This window comes from Apium graveolens, chromosome 7, assembly GCF_009905375.1.
Source record: "Apium graveolens cultivar Ventura chromosome 7, ASM990537v1, whole genome shotgun sequence".
Classification (NCBI taxonomy): Eukaryota; Viridiplantae; Streptophyta; class Magnoliopsida; order Apiales; family Apiaceae; genus Apium; species Apium graveolens.
Genome location: NC_133653.1, coordinates 53,546,344 through 53,560,632, shown reverse-complemented (window position 1 = coordinate 53,560,632; position 14,289 = coordinate 53,546,344). Strand labels below are relative to the sequence as shown.

General features: G+C 36.9%; 2 protein-coding genes across 2 annotated transcripts; one reads left to right on the top strand and one right to left on the bottom strand.

Annotated features, from left to right (window-relative positions):
* The first annotated feature begins 1,147 nt into the window (after positions 1–1,147).
* On the top strand, positions 1,148–2,167 carry LOC141671818 (uncharacterized). Its single transcript, XM_074478188.1, has one exon. It carries the CDS (start codon positions 1,175–1,177, stop codon positions 2,036–2,038), a length of 864 nt encoding a protein of 287 aa, XP_074334289.1. The 5' UTR covers positions 1,148–1,174; the 3' UTR covers positions 2,039–2,167.
* A 4,582-nt stretch (positions 2,168–6,749) lies between these two features.
* On the bottom strand, positions 6,750–7,550 carry LOC141673653 (uncharacterized). The gene is made up of 2 exons (XM_074480400.1): positions 7,041–7,550; positions 6,750–6,977 (listed from the first exon to the last, which is right to left on the bottom strand). The coding sequence occupies exons 1-2, from the start codon at positions 7,548–7,550 to the stop codon at positions 6,750–6,752; spliced, it is 738 nt and encodes a 245-aa protein (XP_074336501.1).
* Positions 7,551–14,289: the final 6,739 nt, after the last annotated feature.

Below are 14,289 nucleotides of genomic sequence, written 5' to 3'. Positions count from 1 at the left end.
GAATTTGATTTGCAAGCACAAACATTGACATTGACATTGACATTGAATTATAGTACCTATTGTGCTTCCCACACTAAGATAATAGCAAGGCAGAGGTTGAATGTATCTGATGTTTAGGCCTGAAATTTTAGCATCAACAAAATCTCTGCTTTTAAACTATAGGTAAAATTTACGTAAATTTGATAATTCATGTTGTTCCAGACGTTTATCCGAAATTGTGTGTTTTATTGACAGCCTACACGGTGAAGTGAGAGTTGAATAAATGTTTGCAATCGACAATCCAAAGAAGAAGGGCGGGGGAGTTAAATGAGAAGGCAACATAAGTTGGTAAAAAGCTTAAATGCATACATATAGGAGTAGGAAACACTAGTGTATGTATGTAAACAATGAAAAAGGTAGATGCACCCAGTAGTGTACTATCTTATATTGTGTGTTTATCAGTGTATAACTTGCACATGCTCTGTGTGCACTCAATGCTGCTACTACTTGAACCCCACCAAACTTCTCCTACCCATTATTACCCCTCCCTGCTCCCATCACTTTTCCGTTCTTTTCTGCATCTTCTTCTATTTACAAACATCAAAACAAAGTAGCCTAATTTTATCAAATTAACCTAAAATATTATATTACTTTTACACCAGGCCATCTCTCTTTTCCACCCATATTACCAAACAAGTTGAAAATACACCCTTTCACCCTACAAACAACATCAATTTGGGTTCACGCATGAAATTTTCTACATTTCCACAAATTTACATCATTTCAATTCTTGATTCACCAAGGGACATTGTCCTTTGCAACTTGCAACATTACACTTTATGTCCTTCCAAGAAAATCCACTTTTTTTCATATTCAAAATAAATACTATGATTTTTTCCGTGATTTTTGTTTCGATTTGCACTAAGTTTCAAACTCTCAACACGTATTATATTTAAAAAAAAAGTGTAGAGAAAAAAGAAAATGCTAACTTGATGATTTTTTTGTCATCTACAAATCTATACAAATCAGAAGTACCCACAAATCCATATTTTTTACATGAGATATATCAAAAATTTCAACTGGTATATACGGAATGTGAAGTCAATTTAATCAAAGGTCCAGCACACACACAAGACAGAAAAATCTGTATATAAAGGCAATATTTTTCCCAACTAGAAACCAAACAATTTCCACCATGGCTCCCTCTATCACTTATTTTTCCATCCTCATCTTCCTAACCCTCTCATCCTCCCTTCATGTTGATGCAAGAGAAAGCAAGTTGTTCAGCAAAGTCACTAATTACAACAATGCCAAACAAGTTTTCCCAACAAAAGAACATGAAGAGCCCTTAAACATACCTGAACAAGAGCCAAATTTCATCCCCGAGAACCAACAAAACTCCGGGGGCTATGGCCTTTACGGACACGAATCGGGCCAACTTCCTCCTACCACCACCACCGAAAACCTACCCTACAAAACTGAAACAGAAAATTCTTACAACAAAGAATTCAACCCTAGTTCCAACAACGGCCAGTACTACAATAATGATGCTTATGTGAATCCCGAGTCTTACTCCAACTCAAACAATGGCCAGCAGTACTACAATAATGATGGTTATGTTGCTAAGCCACAAGGCATGAGTGACACAAGATTCATGAACAAGGTTTATAAGCCCTACACCACTCCTATCAACAAAGAAGACAATTTTTTTAATGGTGGCAATATGTACAACAATAGGCTGCATGGCATTGGTGAAACAAAGCTAGGTGTGACTAATGGTTACAACAAGGAGAGGCAAGGGATGAGTGACACAAGGTTCATGGAGAATGGAAGGTATTATTATGACCTTAATAGGGAAAATAATTACAACCTTAATGATAATAATGTCAATGAAAATTCAAGAAATGAGTATTACAACAATAGAGGCAACTATGGGAACTCATATAGGGGTCAATATGGGAACAATGAGAACTCTTTTGAAGCTGCCAATTCCATGGAAGGGTACAATGGGAATCAAGAGGAGTTCCAGGAGAGCCAAGATGAGCAATTTTTGCCTTGACCTTGCCTTCATTAGTTACATGATGTGGACTAATTATAATTGTTATTTCCTAATATATATATGTCAAATAGATAAACTTGTAATGGACTCCAAATCTTATGAAACATAATCCGATTATCTATTTGTGGACTTGCATATCGCAGCTGCAATGTATAATATCTATAGTTTTATATATCTGTCAACATATATATATATATATATAGGCTGAGAAGATCTCGATGAATGTACATATACCCAGTTATCAATTGTATATGCCTGCCTGACATGTCAGAGTATAATGGTTTGCTCGTGAGTTCAATGATAATCCACACCACTACACCAGATCAGTGGAGTACCTGTCAAAGTGTCAGATGTGTTGAGTTCATCAAATATCATTGCTTGGAAATTTACAAATTCTAATGAGGCACAAAGATTACTCCTTACAAATGAAGGGATGGAATCAAATATGTTTGCGAAGATCTTCAGGTTTTATGGCCGCTACGCTAGACTATGAACTCATCCTCTTTCGTGTCACATTATTTTTACAGAGCATATATCACATATCAAATTTGCGAGATTCATCTATAAGGTCCTTTCTTATTAATTTTCCTTACAATTAGTACTAGGACCTGCCATTTATGTACCAAGCACTTGGGTGCACTGTGCACTTAGCCCAAGTGATGCGGCCTTGACATCTAGCCGCCAGGGTCTTTGTTAAGGAAGCTGCTCCTGAACGATCTACCCTGGTCTGCCCCGTATCCGACTTAGGAATCATACAAAATAAGTACTGTATCAACTAGCAAACAATTATAGACCAAAAGAAGCTTCTTTAAATTTCCTAAACTAAAGCTCATACGGTGTTTAATTCCAGAATGCAGTTGTGTTCTTTCTTGGCTTATACGCATACATAAATTGTCTCAGCTACATCATTTGGCGCTATACGTCAGAGCTGTCAACTTAAAACATTATATCATCTTAAGTTACTTGTAACATTATATGTTAAGATTCATAAAGTGAAATAACTGAACATTGTGGAGATATTGAAGTAATTACTTCATCATTATAACTACGACGAAAATACCAGATTCAGCGCTTCTCTTCACAACCAATCCAGTTGGCATGTATGGATCCTGCAAATTGCAATCGACACTAGCGTCTCCTTGTACGTACTTCAAATATAATGTGTTCCACAATAAAAGCAGACATTTCTTGCCCCTTGTAACACTTAAATCAAGAGCGACCATCATTTTCATGTACTACTTTGATATCACCATTGTTGAGATAACCCTTAACAGACAGTACTGACCTATATGGCGATATGACCTCACTAGTACAAATATGACTTTTAGAGTTGTTCAAAATAGGGTTTAGGCGTCGGTTTTTTGGTATAGTACATGAAGGGGACGCTATAAGAATGGCTTTTTTGTGTCGGTTAAATAGGCGTTGCTTTAAATTAGACTGCAGCGCTTTAACGGCCAGTACTACAACAATGATGCTTATTTGAATCCCGAGTCCTACTCTAACTCAATTACTCAAACAATGGCAAGTCCTATAATAATGATGCTTATGTTGCTAAACCACAGGGCATGAGCAGTGGCAGATTATAGATGTTAGGGATGAGCTCAAGCACCCCGAGCCCCCCTTCTGTATCCGCCCCTGGGCATGATGAGTGACACAAGATTCATGAACATGGTCTACAGCCCCTACACCACTCCCATCAACAAAGAACACAATTATTTTAATGGTGGCACCTGGAGTATCATTTCAGCTGCAGCTCACTGATCCACATTCTTCATCTTTTACACAAAATGTGATAGACGAACAATTTATGTTTGAGAAAGAGGTGAGATGCAGAGAGAATTTGTGAAGAGAAACACAGAAGATTTATTACCAAAACTCATAATGATTTTCTGTTATCAATACTTCTTAATATAAGAAATATTAGAATGCAAGAAATAATATTATTTAGCTATTATTTAGCTCTAAATAAAAGCCTAAATAAAAGCTCCCATATCAATATACCCCCTCTTGAAAACAGACTTGTCCCCTGGATACATCCACCAGGTGTGGAAACTTGGAAGCAAAATTCTCAGTTACTTCCCAGAAACTCTCGTGCACTGGACAGTCCTTCCACTTCACCAAAAATTGCACCTGGGCCACATTATTAACCTTCACAAACCTTATGTCCAGTATTGTTTCAGGGACTTTCTCTGTATTAAAGGGTACTGTAATCTGCATCTCTCCAGGCAACTGAACAACAAGCGAAACCTCACCAATGACCGGCTTTAATTGAGAGACATGGAACACATTATGAATTTGGACCGATGGTGGAAAATGAAGTTTGTATGCAGCTTTACCAATTGTAGCTATCACTTTAAACGGGCCAAAATACTTTGAAGCCAACTTCTGATTGTTTATGGACGCAACAGTCTGCTGCCTATAAGGTTGCAATTTACGCCATACCCAATCCCCAACCTTAAAATTTCTCTCAGACCTGTGTTTATCAGCTTGTTGCTTCATTCTCACCTGAGACCGGATCAAATGGAACTTTAATTTTGTCAGCATCGCCTCTCTTCTCTGGAAGCTTCTATCAACTTCATGATTAGTAGATTCCCCTGGTAAGTACGGCAAATGTAATGGAGGGGGCTGATTGTAGACAAGCTCATAAGGAGTTATTTGCGCAGGTGTGTGGTAATGAGTGTTGTACCACCACTCAGCTAGTGGTAACCAAGAACTCCAGTCCTTCGAATTCTCACTACACATTCACCTAAGATATGTTTCAAGACACCTGTTTACTACCTCTGTCTGCCCATCCGTTTGTGGATGGTATGCAGATGACAAAAGAAATTCAGTTCCGTGTAAACTGAACAAACCTTTCCAGAAAGTGCTCAAAAACACAGAATCTCGATCACTGACTATGCTTCGCGGCCAACCATGAAGTTTAAAAACATTATTCAAATAGCATTGTGCAACTTGAATGGCTGTGAATGGATGTGATAAAGGCATAAAGTGTGCGTATTTGTTTAACCTGTCTACAACCACAAAAATAACGTTTTTACCATTTGATTTAGGTAACGCGGATATAAAATCCATCGAAACATCAGTCCACACCTCTTCAGGTATCGGCAAAGGTTGTAATAGACCAGGGCTAGCGACTGAATCTGTTTTAGATTTTTGACAAACCAAGCAGGCTCTTACAAACTGTCTAACATGCTGTGCCATACCCTTCCAATAAAATAAGCTCTTAATCCGCTTCGAAGTTATTTCTCTTCCCGAGTGGCCTCCTTCAACCGAAGCGTGATGCCAATTAATAAGTTTACTTCTGAGATTAGCATCAGGTCCTACTACAATATTTCCATTCTTGTATAACAAACCATCTTGTGATTTGTAATGAGAAATGTTGATTTGTTGCTCTAGTTGTTGAATGATTTGTGTGAGGCCAACATCTAGCTGATAACTAGACTTAATCAACTGGGGAAGTTCAGAAGATGATACGAAAAGTGCCGTACACAATAATTCAGCTCCTTGAACCCTGAATAATGCATCAACAGCAACATTTTCTACCCCTTTTTTGTATTGTATTTCATAATCAAAGCCCATAAGCTTAGAAATCCAAAACTGTTGAAATGGTGTAGTCAATTTTTGTTGCAACATCCACTGCAAGCTTTTCCGGTCTGTCTTAACAATGAAGTGACTCCCTAAAAGGTATTGTTCCCATTTTTGGACAGCAAACAACAAAGCAAGTAATTCTTTTTCATAAGCAGATAAATTTTGTAATTTCGGGCCCAAAGACTTGCTGATAAAGGCCAAAGGATGACCTTCTTGCATCAAGACTGCTCCAATCCCCATTTTCGAAGCATCTGTTCCACTACAAATAATTTTGAAAAGTCGGGCAGCGCCAAGACGGGTGCACTTACCAATGCGTGCTTCAAGGATGAGAATGCCCTTGAGCCTGTTCATTCCACGTAAAAGTACCTTTCTTGAGCAGATTTGTTAATGGTTTGCTAATAGTAGCATATCCTTTAACAAATTTTCGGTAGTATCCCGCGAGCCCCAAAAAGCCCCTTAAGAAGCCCCTTAAGTCTCTCATAGAAGAAGGTACGGGCCAACTCTCTACTGCTGCTACTTTTTGTGGGTCAGTTTCTATTCCAGTAGCAGAGATAAAATGGCCGAGGTACTCTACCTTATCAGTAGCAAAGACACACTTACTAGCTTTCGCAAACAACATGTTTGTCTTCATTACTTCAAAAACTTCAGCCAAATGTTGCCAATGATCTTCGATAGTTTTGCTGTAGACTAAGATATCATCAAAGAAAACCAAGACTGACGTTCTTAGAAAATGTTTAAAAACATTGTTCATCCAATACTGAAACGAGGCAGGTGCATTCGTAAGGCCAAATGGCATTACCAAAAACTCATAATGACCTGTATGAGTTTTGAATGCAGTTTTGTAAACGTCATCCGGTTGCACTCTCATTTGGTGATAACCTGATCTCAAATCCAATTTACTAAACACTGTAGCCCCAAAAAGTTCATCAATAAGCTCATCAACCACCGGTATTGGATACTTATTCTTTATAATCCGTTTGTTCAGCTCCCTGTAATCTACACATAGCCTCCAAGTACCATCCTTCTTGCCCACTAACACAACAGGTGACGCAAAAGGACTTGAGCTATTTCTGATAATTCCTCTATCCAACATCTCTTGGATCAATAACTCAATAATATCTCTTTATTTCAACGGATATTTGTAAGGTCGAATATTTACCGGGCCTGTGCCATTTTCTAGAGGAATGGTATTATCAAAGGCACCCCTCAGAGGAGGAAGCTCTTGAGGTTCTTCGAATACCTTTTTATAGGTCTCTTTCAAAATTTTCAATTCTTGATATCCTTTAGGAGAACCTTTATCAAGAAGTTGAAGTTGTTGTTGTGACATTGCTGTGTCTGGCTGCTTAATCAACTATAAAAAACAAAGATGGGCAGCATTTTTCATGAGTTTAGAATTAGGCGCTCCCTCAACCACCTTCAATTTATGCATAGGAATGCCCTTAAGGACAAACTGTTTTCCCTGAAATTTAAACTGCATCACCAAATCTGTAAAATCCCACAATATAGGTCCAAGCTTACTCAACCACTGAATACCCAACACCATATCACAACTTCCTAAAGGTATAAGCATCACATCAGTGTTGAATTCAGACCCTTGTATCTTCCATATAAAATTTTTGCAGACATGTTGACAGGGAAGATGACTGCCATCTGCTACAGTGTTGGACTGAGGGTTAATTTCTTTTAAATTACGACCCAATTTTTTAGCAAGTGACAAGTCCAGAAAGTTATGAGTACTTCCCGAGTCAATTAAAATATTTATGATTTTGCCATTCACTGCACTTTGAACCCTCATTGTTTGGAAACTTTGACTGCCCGCTAAAGCATTAACAGAGATGAAAGGATCACTTACTGTAGTACCCAATTCTTCCTGATTTGTCATATCATCATACACATCTAAATCCGTTCCTGGGATCTCAACCATAAATAATTGAGGTTCTCGGAATTTACACTTATGGTTCCTGTCATAAGGCTGGTCACAATAGTAACGCAGTCCCTTTGCAATCTTTTCAGCTCTGACATCGGCAAGTATATGTTAAAAGTTTTCGCAGGAGTTGAAGTCTGTTTAGTGAAAGGTGTAATGATTTGTTTGGGTTCCGGTGTTGGTAGTAATGGTGGTTTGGTGTTAGCTAGCGAGGGTGTGTACTGTTAAAATTTTGGGGTGTAATTGTTGGTCACAGTGGACTTGATGATTTTTGTATTAACACTATTAAGGGATTCCTCTTGTAATCTTGCAATTTCTACAGCATCAGCCATGGAGGTTGGTTTAAATGCCCTCGCCATGGGTTTAACAGCAGGTTTCAACCCTCCTATAAAGCTCTCCAACATATATGAATCATGCAGCACAGAGTTGTTTTGCAACATTAAGGCTCGTAAATTTTCAAATTCATCTATATATAGTTCAATAGAGTCGTGTTGTTGTAACTTATTGAACTGCTCGACCACATTAATTCCCGTCTCATCCTTGAACCTAGCATTAAGATCTATCATAAAATCATTCCAATCCATAAATTTTCTTACCGACAAATAGCTAGAAATCCAGTTTTCAGCCTTATCAATCATATATAACGAAGCCAAATCAACACGCTGATCTTCAGGAATTTTGCACAAGTTGAAATACTTACAACACTTTTTTAAACCATAATCGAGGATTAGAACCATCAAACCTTGGAAATTCCAACTTAGGCACATAACCGAGATGAGTTTTTTTGTGAATTGGACCTCCTGTGTTTGTTTCTCGAGAAAATTCCCCCGAACTTTTGTTATTGTCATTCTGGGATATATGGGCTTCCTTCATCTCTCTCAGCACATTCATCAGTGCATCAAATTTTTTGTTAGTTTCAGTGGTTTGCTGCTCAAATTTCTTTTCTAGGTTCTTGATTTGATCCTCCATAGCTGTTGAACTCCTTGTTGATGGCGCCAGGACTGATTTACACGACCAGACTGTATTTTTAATTTAATCTTCTTTTTTTTTGTAAATTGTGAACAGAAAAAACAGAGTGTAGGGTTTGCAAGCGAGGAAGTGTGGATGGAAAAGGCTCTGATACCAATGATAGAGGAACAATTATGTTTGAGAAAGAGGTGAGATGCAGAGAGAATTTGTGAAGAGAAACACAGAAGATTTATTACCAAAACTCATAATGATTTTCTGTTGTCGATACTTCTTATATAAGAAATACTAGAATGCAAGAAATAATATTATTTAGCTATTATTTAGCTCTAAATAAAAGCCTAAATAAAAGCTCCCATATCAAAATGAAAGCACTTCAAACTCAGATGAACAGTCTTATGCAGAGTCTATACAAAGGAATCAGTTTACTTTGGGTAATATTATCGATTTTTGTAGGGTACTCGTCATTTTTTTGTGAATTAAAGTTTTAATTAAATATTTTCATTCACAAAAAGAAAATTTCTAAAAATTATTATTTTAATTATGCGGTCAAACCACTCAGAAGTGCGTGCACAAAAATTAAACGTCATATAGAAAACCGGAGGAAGTATTGATTACTGAAAGAACTCAAATTTTTCCGTAAAAGAAAAATAAATACTTATTGTTAAAATATTTGAATAAATATAAAGTGATTGTCAAAGCGTATCGAGGAAGTCTCTCAAATGTTACTGAGGAAGACTTGCACAGCTTCTCAAGAAATAAACTTAATCAGAAAACTTGTAAAACTTATCGAGGAAGACCTGTAAAGCTTATCGAGGAAGTTTTGTAATACTTAATGAAGAAGATTTGAATAGCTTACTTAGTAAGACTTGTAAACCAACTACTATAAATAGCTCATTTAGCTAATGAAATGAGATACAACTTTCTTTCCATATCTTCTTTTCTCCTATATTTCCTCTACATTAAACATAACTAATATTTTTAGTCAAGGTTTATAACACGTTATCAGCACGAGTCTCTGCCAACTGAAGCTTTATTCTCGAAAGAGCTACGACTTATTCTGACCCACGAGTCTCTGCCGACTGAAGCTTTATTCTCGAAAGAGCTACGACTTATTCTGACCCACGAGTCTCTATCAACTAAAACTATTTCATAAAAGATGTATGATTTCTTTTACTCATTTTATTCTAATTATTATTACATATTTATTTATGTTACTGATTGAAATCTATAAAGATGGCTATGCCGTCAAATAATATTATAAAGATGGCTCTGCCGTCAAGTAATACTACTATAAAGATGGCGCTGCCGTCAAGTAATAATCAAAAGTTTTATGGTCGGATATGCCGTCATAACTTTTGTATAAAGTTATTATTTCAACTTGTCTGTTTAAATATTAAGTGACATATTATATCTTATTTAAAATCTATTCAGAATGGCGAATCTTGCAAAATTAGAGTTTGTTGTCTTGGATGTTTCGGGGAATAATTATTTATCATGTGTCCTTGATGCGGAATTACACCTTAGTGCTAATGGCCTAAAAGATACTATTGACCCATAAAAAATCTCAATTGTTGAACAATATGCAAAAGCAATTATCTTTCTTAAGCATCACATCCACGAAGATCTAAAATCTGAATACCTCACTATCAAAAATCCACTTACCCTTTGGAATAATCTCAAGGATAGATTTGATCACCAGAAACTTGTTCACTTGTCATCTGCCTGATATAACTGGATTAATTTGAGGTTACAAGATTTCAAATATGTAGCTGAATATAATTATGCTCTTTTCAAGATAAGCTCAAAATTAATTTTATGTGGTGAAAATATTAGTGATGCTGAAATGATTGAAAAGACCCTATCAACCTTTCACCCCAACACTATGATACTGGCTCAACAATATAGGCAGCGGAATTTTTAGAAATATGGAGAGCTGATATCTCTCCTTCTTGTGGCTGAAAAGAATAATGAGTTGCTAAATGTCCCACAAGCTCTGCCCAGTTACCTGAAGTACATAACACGTTATTCCTGAAAAATGAACGTGGGAAAGGGCATAGAGGAGAACGGGGTTATGGACGAAACCGTGGACGTGGAAATTTCCGTGGTTGGTTTCGTAATTAACATTATTCTGGCTACCTGAAGTGGCAACGTGATGGTTACAACTTTGGCCACCATAAATGGCAACGTGAAGTGCCAAATAAAATAAAGGCACCCCAAGAAGGAGAGAACCGAGGCATCTGTCATAGGTGCAGATCTGAGGGGCACTGACAACGTACTTGTCGCACACCCAAACATCTTGTTGACCTCTACGAGTCATCCAAAAGGAATAATGGAAAGAGAGTAGAAACCAACTTCGTTAATTATAATCTAGTTAATGAACCAATCAATAAGGTCTCAAATGAAATAGACACCGGTGCTAATCTTTATTATGGTTTAGACGACTAGACTTCATATGTTTTTTCTTGCTTTACTTATTTCCTTCGTATTTTACTTATTTTCATTATGTACTCATTTTATGTACTTGTTTCATGTTGTTGTTCTATGTACTCAGTGTGTTTTTAATAAAGATGTTTTTCGTTTATATATGTATAGAGATGGAAGATATATGCATTGTTGACTGTGCAACCACACACACTATTTTACAGAGTCAGAAATACTTCTCACAATTGACTAAAACCAACTCACATGTATGGACGGTATCGGGTACATCAAATTTAATAGAAGGTTTTGGGAAAGCTAGTTTTCTTCTACCAAATAAGACACACATATACATACAAGAGGCTCTATACTCTAGCAAGTCAACTAGGAACCTACTGAGTTTTAAAGATATCCGTCTTAATGGGTTTCACGTTAAAACTACTAATGAGAATGAAAAAGAATACCTTCGCATCACCTCAAACACGGTTGACAATAAAAGGGTCTTAGAAAAATTTCACTCGGCTTCTTCAGGATTATATGTTACGAGTATATGAGTTCTTGAATCTCATAGTGTCAACATCCTCAAAGTCATAGACCCAAAACTACTTTCCCTTTAGCACAAAAGACTCGGTCATTCAGGAGTATCTATGATGCGTCGTATCGTTAAAAATTTTGTGGGACATCCTCTTAAAACTCAAAAGATAATATCCCAAGATGAACTTCATTGTTCAACATGTTCCTTAGGAAAACTGATTATCCGACCATCCCCAATTAAGCTTCAAACCGAGTCCCCGAAATTCTTAGAAAGAATTTAAGGTGACATTTGTGGTCCTATTCATCCATCTTCTGGCCCATTTAGGTACTTTAAGGTTTTAATTGATGCGTCAACTCGATGGTCTCATGTATGTCTACTTACAACCCGAAATACAACCTTTGTCAAATTACTTGCCCAAATAATTAAACTCCGAGCTCAATTTCCAGACCATCCCACTAAATCAATCCGACTAGATAATGCTACTGAATTTACATTTGTAACTTTTAATGATTATTGTATGTCAGTAGAATCTCAGTCGAACACCCGGTAGCTCACGTATATACACAAAATGGTTTAGCAGAATCCTTAATTAAAAGACTTCAACTTATTGCCCATCCCTTACTCCTAAGAGCAAAGTTACCTATATTTGTTTGGGGTCATGCAATACTTCATGCTGCAAATATAATTAGAATAAGGCCTTCTGCTTACCACAAACAATCCCCTCAAGAATTGGTTCTTGGTCAAGTACCTAATATATCTCATTTAAAAGTATTTGGTTGTGCTATGTATGTTCCTATATCACCACCTCAAAGAACTAAAATGGGACCTCAAAGAAGAATTGATATATATGTTGGTTTTAATTCTCCGTCTATTATAAGGTATCTGGAACCATTAACTGGTGATGTTTTTACTGCTCGGTATGCTGATTGTCGTTTTGATGAATCTATGTTCCCTACATTAGGGGGAGATAAAATTTTGCATAAATTAAGTTCGGAAATATCATGTAATGCCTCAGGATTAAATGCTATTGATCCGCGTACTAAACAATATGAATCCGAGGTTCAAAGAATTATACATATGCAAAATATTGCCAATCAAATGTCAGATGTATTTAATGATTCTAGAAATATTATGAAATCATATATACCTGTTGTTAATGCTCCGACAAGGATTTAAATTCTTGGCAATAAATTAATTTCAGCGGAATTGATTGGTGATTCAAAGCCACGCCAAAAGTGTGGTAGACCTATTGGTGCAAAAGATATTGTACCATGAAAACGAAAATTGATTGGAATTGCCCTAGAAGTGGCAAAAGATTCAGAAAATACCCCAGAAGTGGTATTGCCTCCTGAAGAGGTTCAAGCCCCTGGAGTGGCTGTAACAAAACTCCCAGACGTGGGATTGCCTCCAGAAGAGAATGTTGCCCCAGAAGTGGCACATGCCTCATAACTGGAAAATGCTTCCACAGAAGCAAAGTACCTGAAAACTATGAGATCTCAATGAATTATGTCCATAACGCGAAATTACTGGATCGTGGGAGTATTGAGATTGATGATGTATATGCTTTTTTCGTGGCATCTGATATTATTATGAACACCGATCCTGAACCACAAAGTGTGGAAGAGTGTCGACACCGAGATGACCGGCCAAAATGGAAAATTGCGATTCAAGAAGAATTGCAATCCTTGTGCAAGAAAAATGTATTTAGACCTGCAGTCCAAACACCAGCTGGTGTAGTATCCGTCGGGAATAGATGAGTATTTGTACGAAAACGAAATGAGAAAAATAAAATTGTGAGATATAAAGCCCGACTTGTAGCCCAGGAATTCTCTCAAAGACCTGGTTTTGATTACCAGGAAACATACTCTACTGTGATGGATGGAGTTACTTTTCATTTTCTAATGGGTATGGCTTGTATGGAAAAACTAGCAACACGTTTGATGGACGCCGTGACAGCATACCTATATGGATCACTTGATAATGATATTTATATGAAAATTCCCGAAGGATTAAATATTGAGGACACTAAGCCTCGACATTTATATTCTGTTAAATTACAACGATCACTGTATGGTTTGGAACAATCTGGTCGTATGTGGTACAACAGACTTAGTGAATACTTATTGAATGATGGATATGTTAATAATCAAGTATGTCCTTGCATTTTCATTAAACGATCATCAATTGATTTTGTTATTATTGCTGTATATGTGTATGATTTGAATATTATCGGTACTACTAAAGATATTACTAATGCTGCTAACTATTTGAAAAATGAGTTTGAAATGAAAGATCTTGGAAGGATAAGATTTTATTTAGGTATACAGGTGGAGCACTTATCTTCAGGAATATTTGTTCATCAATCAAACTACACTGAAAAGATTCTTGATCGGTTCTACATGGACAAAGCTCATCCACTAACCACACCAATGGTTGTTTGATCACTCGAGGTTGAAAATGATCATTTCCATTCTAGAAAACAAGATAAAGAGGCTCTTGGACCTGAAGTTCCATATCTCAGTGCAATTGGCGCTCTCATGTATCTTACAAACAACACACGACCTGATATTGCATTTGCAGTGAACCTGTTGGCAAGATTTAGTTCTGACCCTACTAAAAGGCATTGGGATGGAATCAAACATATATTCAGATATCTTCGAGGGACAATCGATCTTGGACTATTCTTCCCAAATAATTCAAGATCACGGCCAGTTAGATATGCATATGCTGGATACATGTCAGATCCTCACTTTGGGCGATCACAAACAGGTTACCTATTTATATATTGTGATATCGCTATCTCTTGGAAGTCTACAA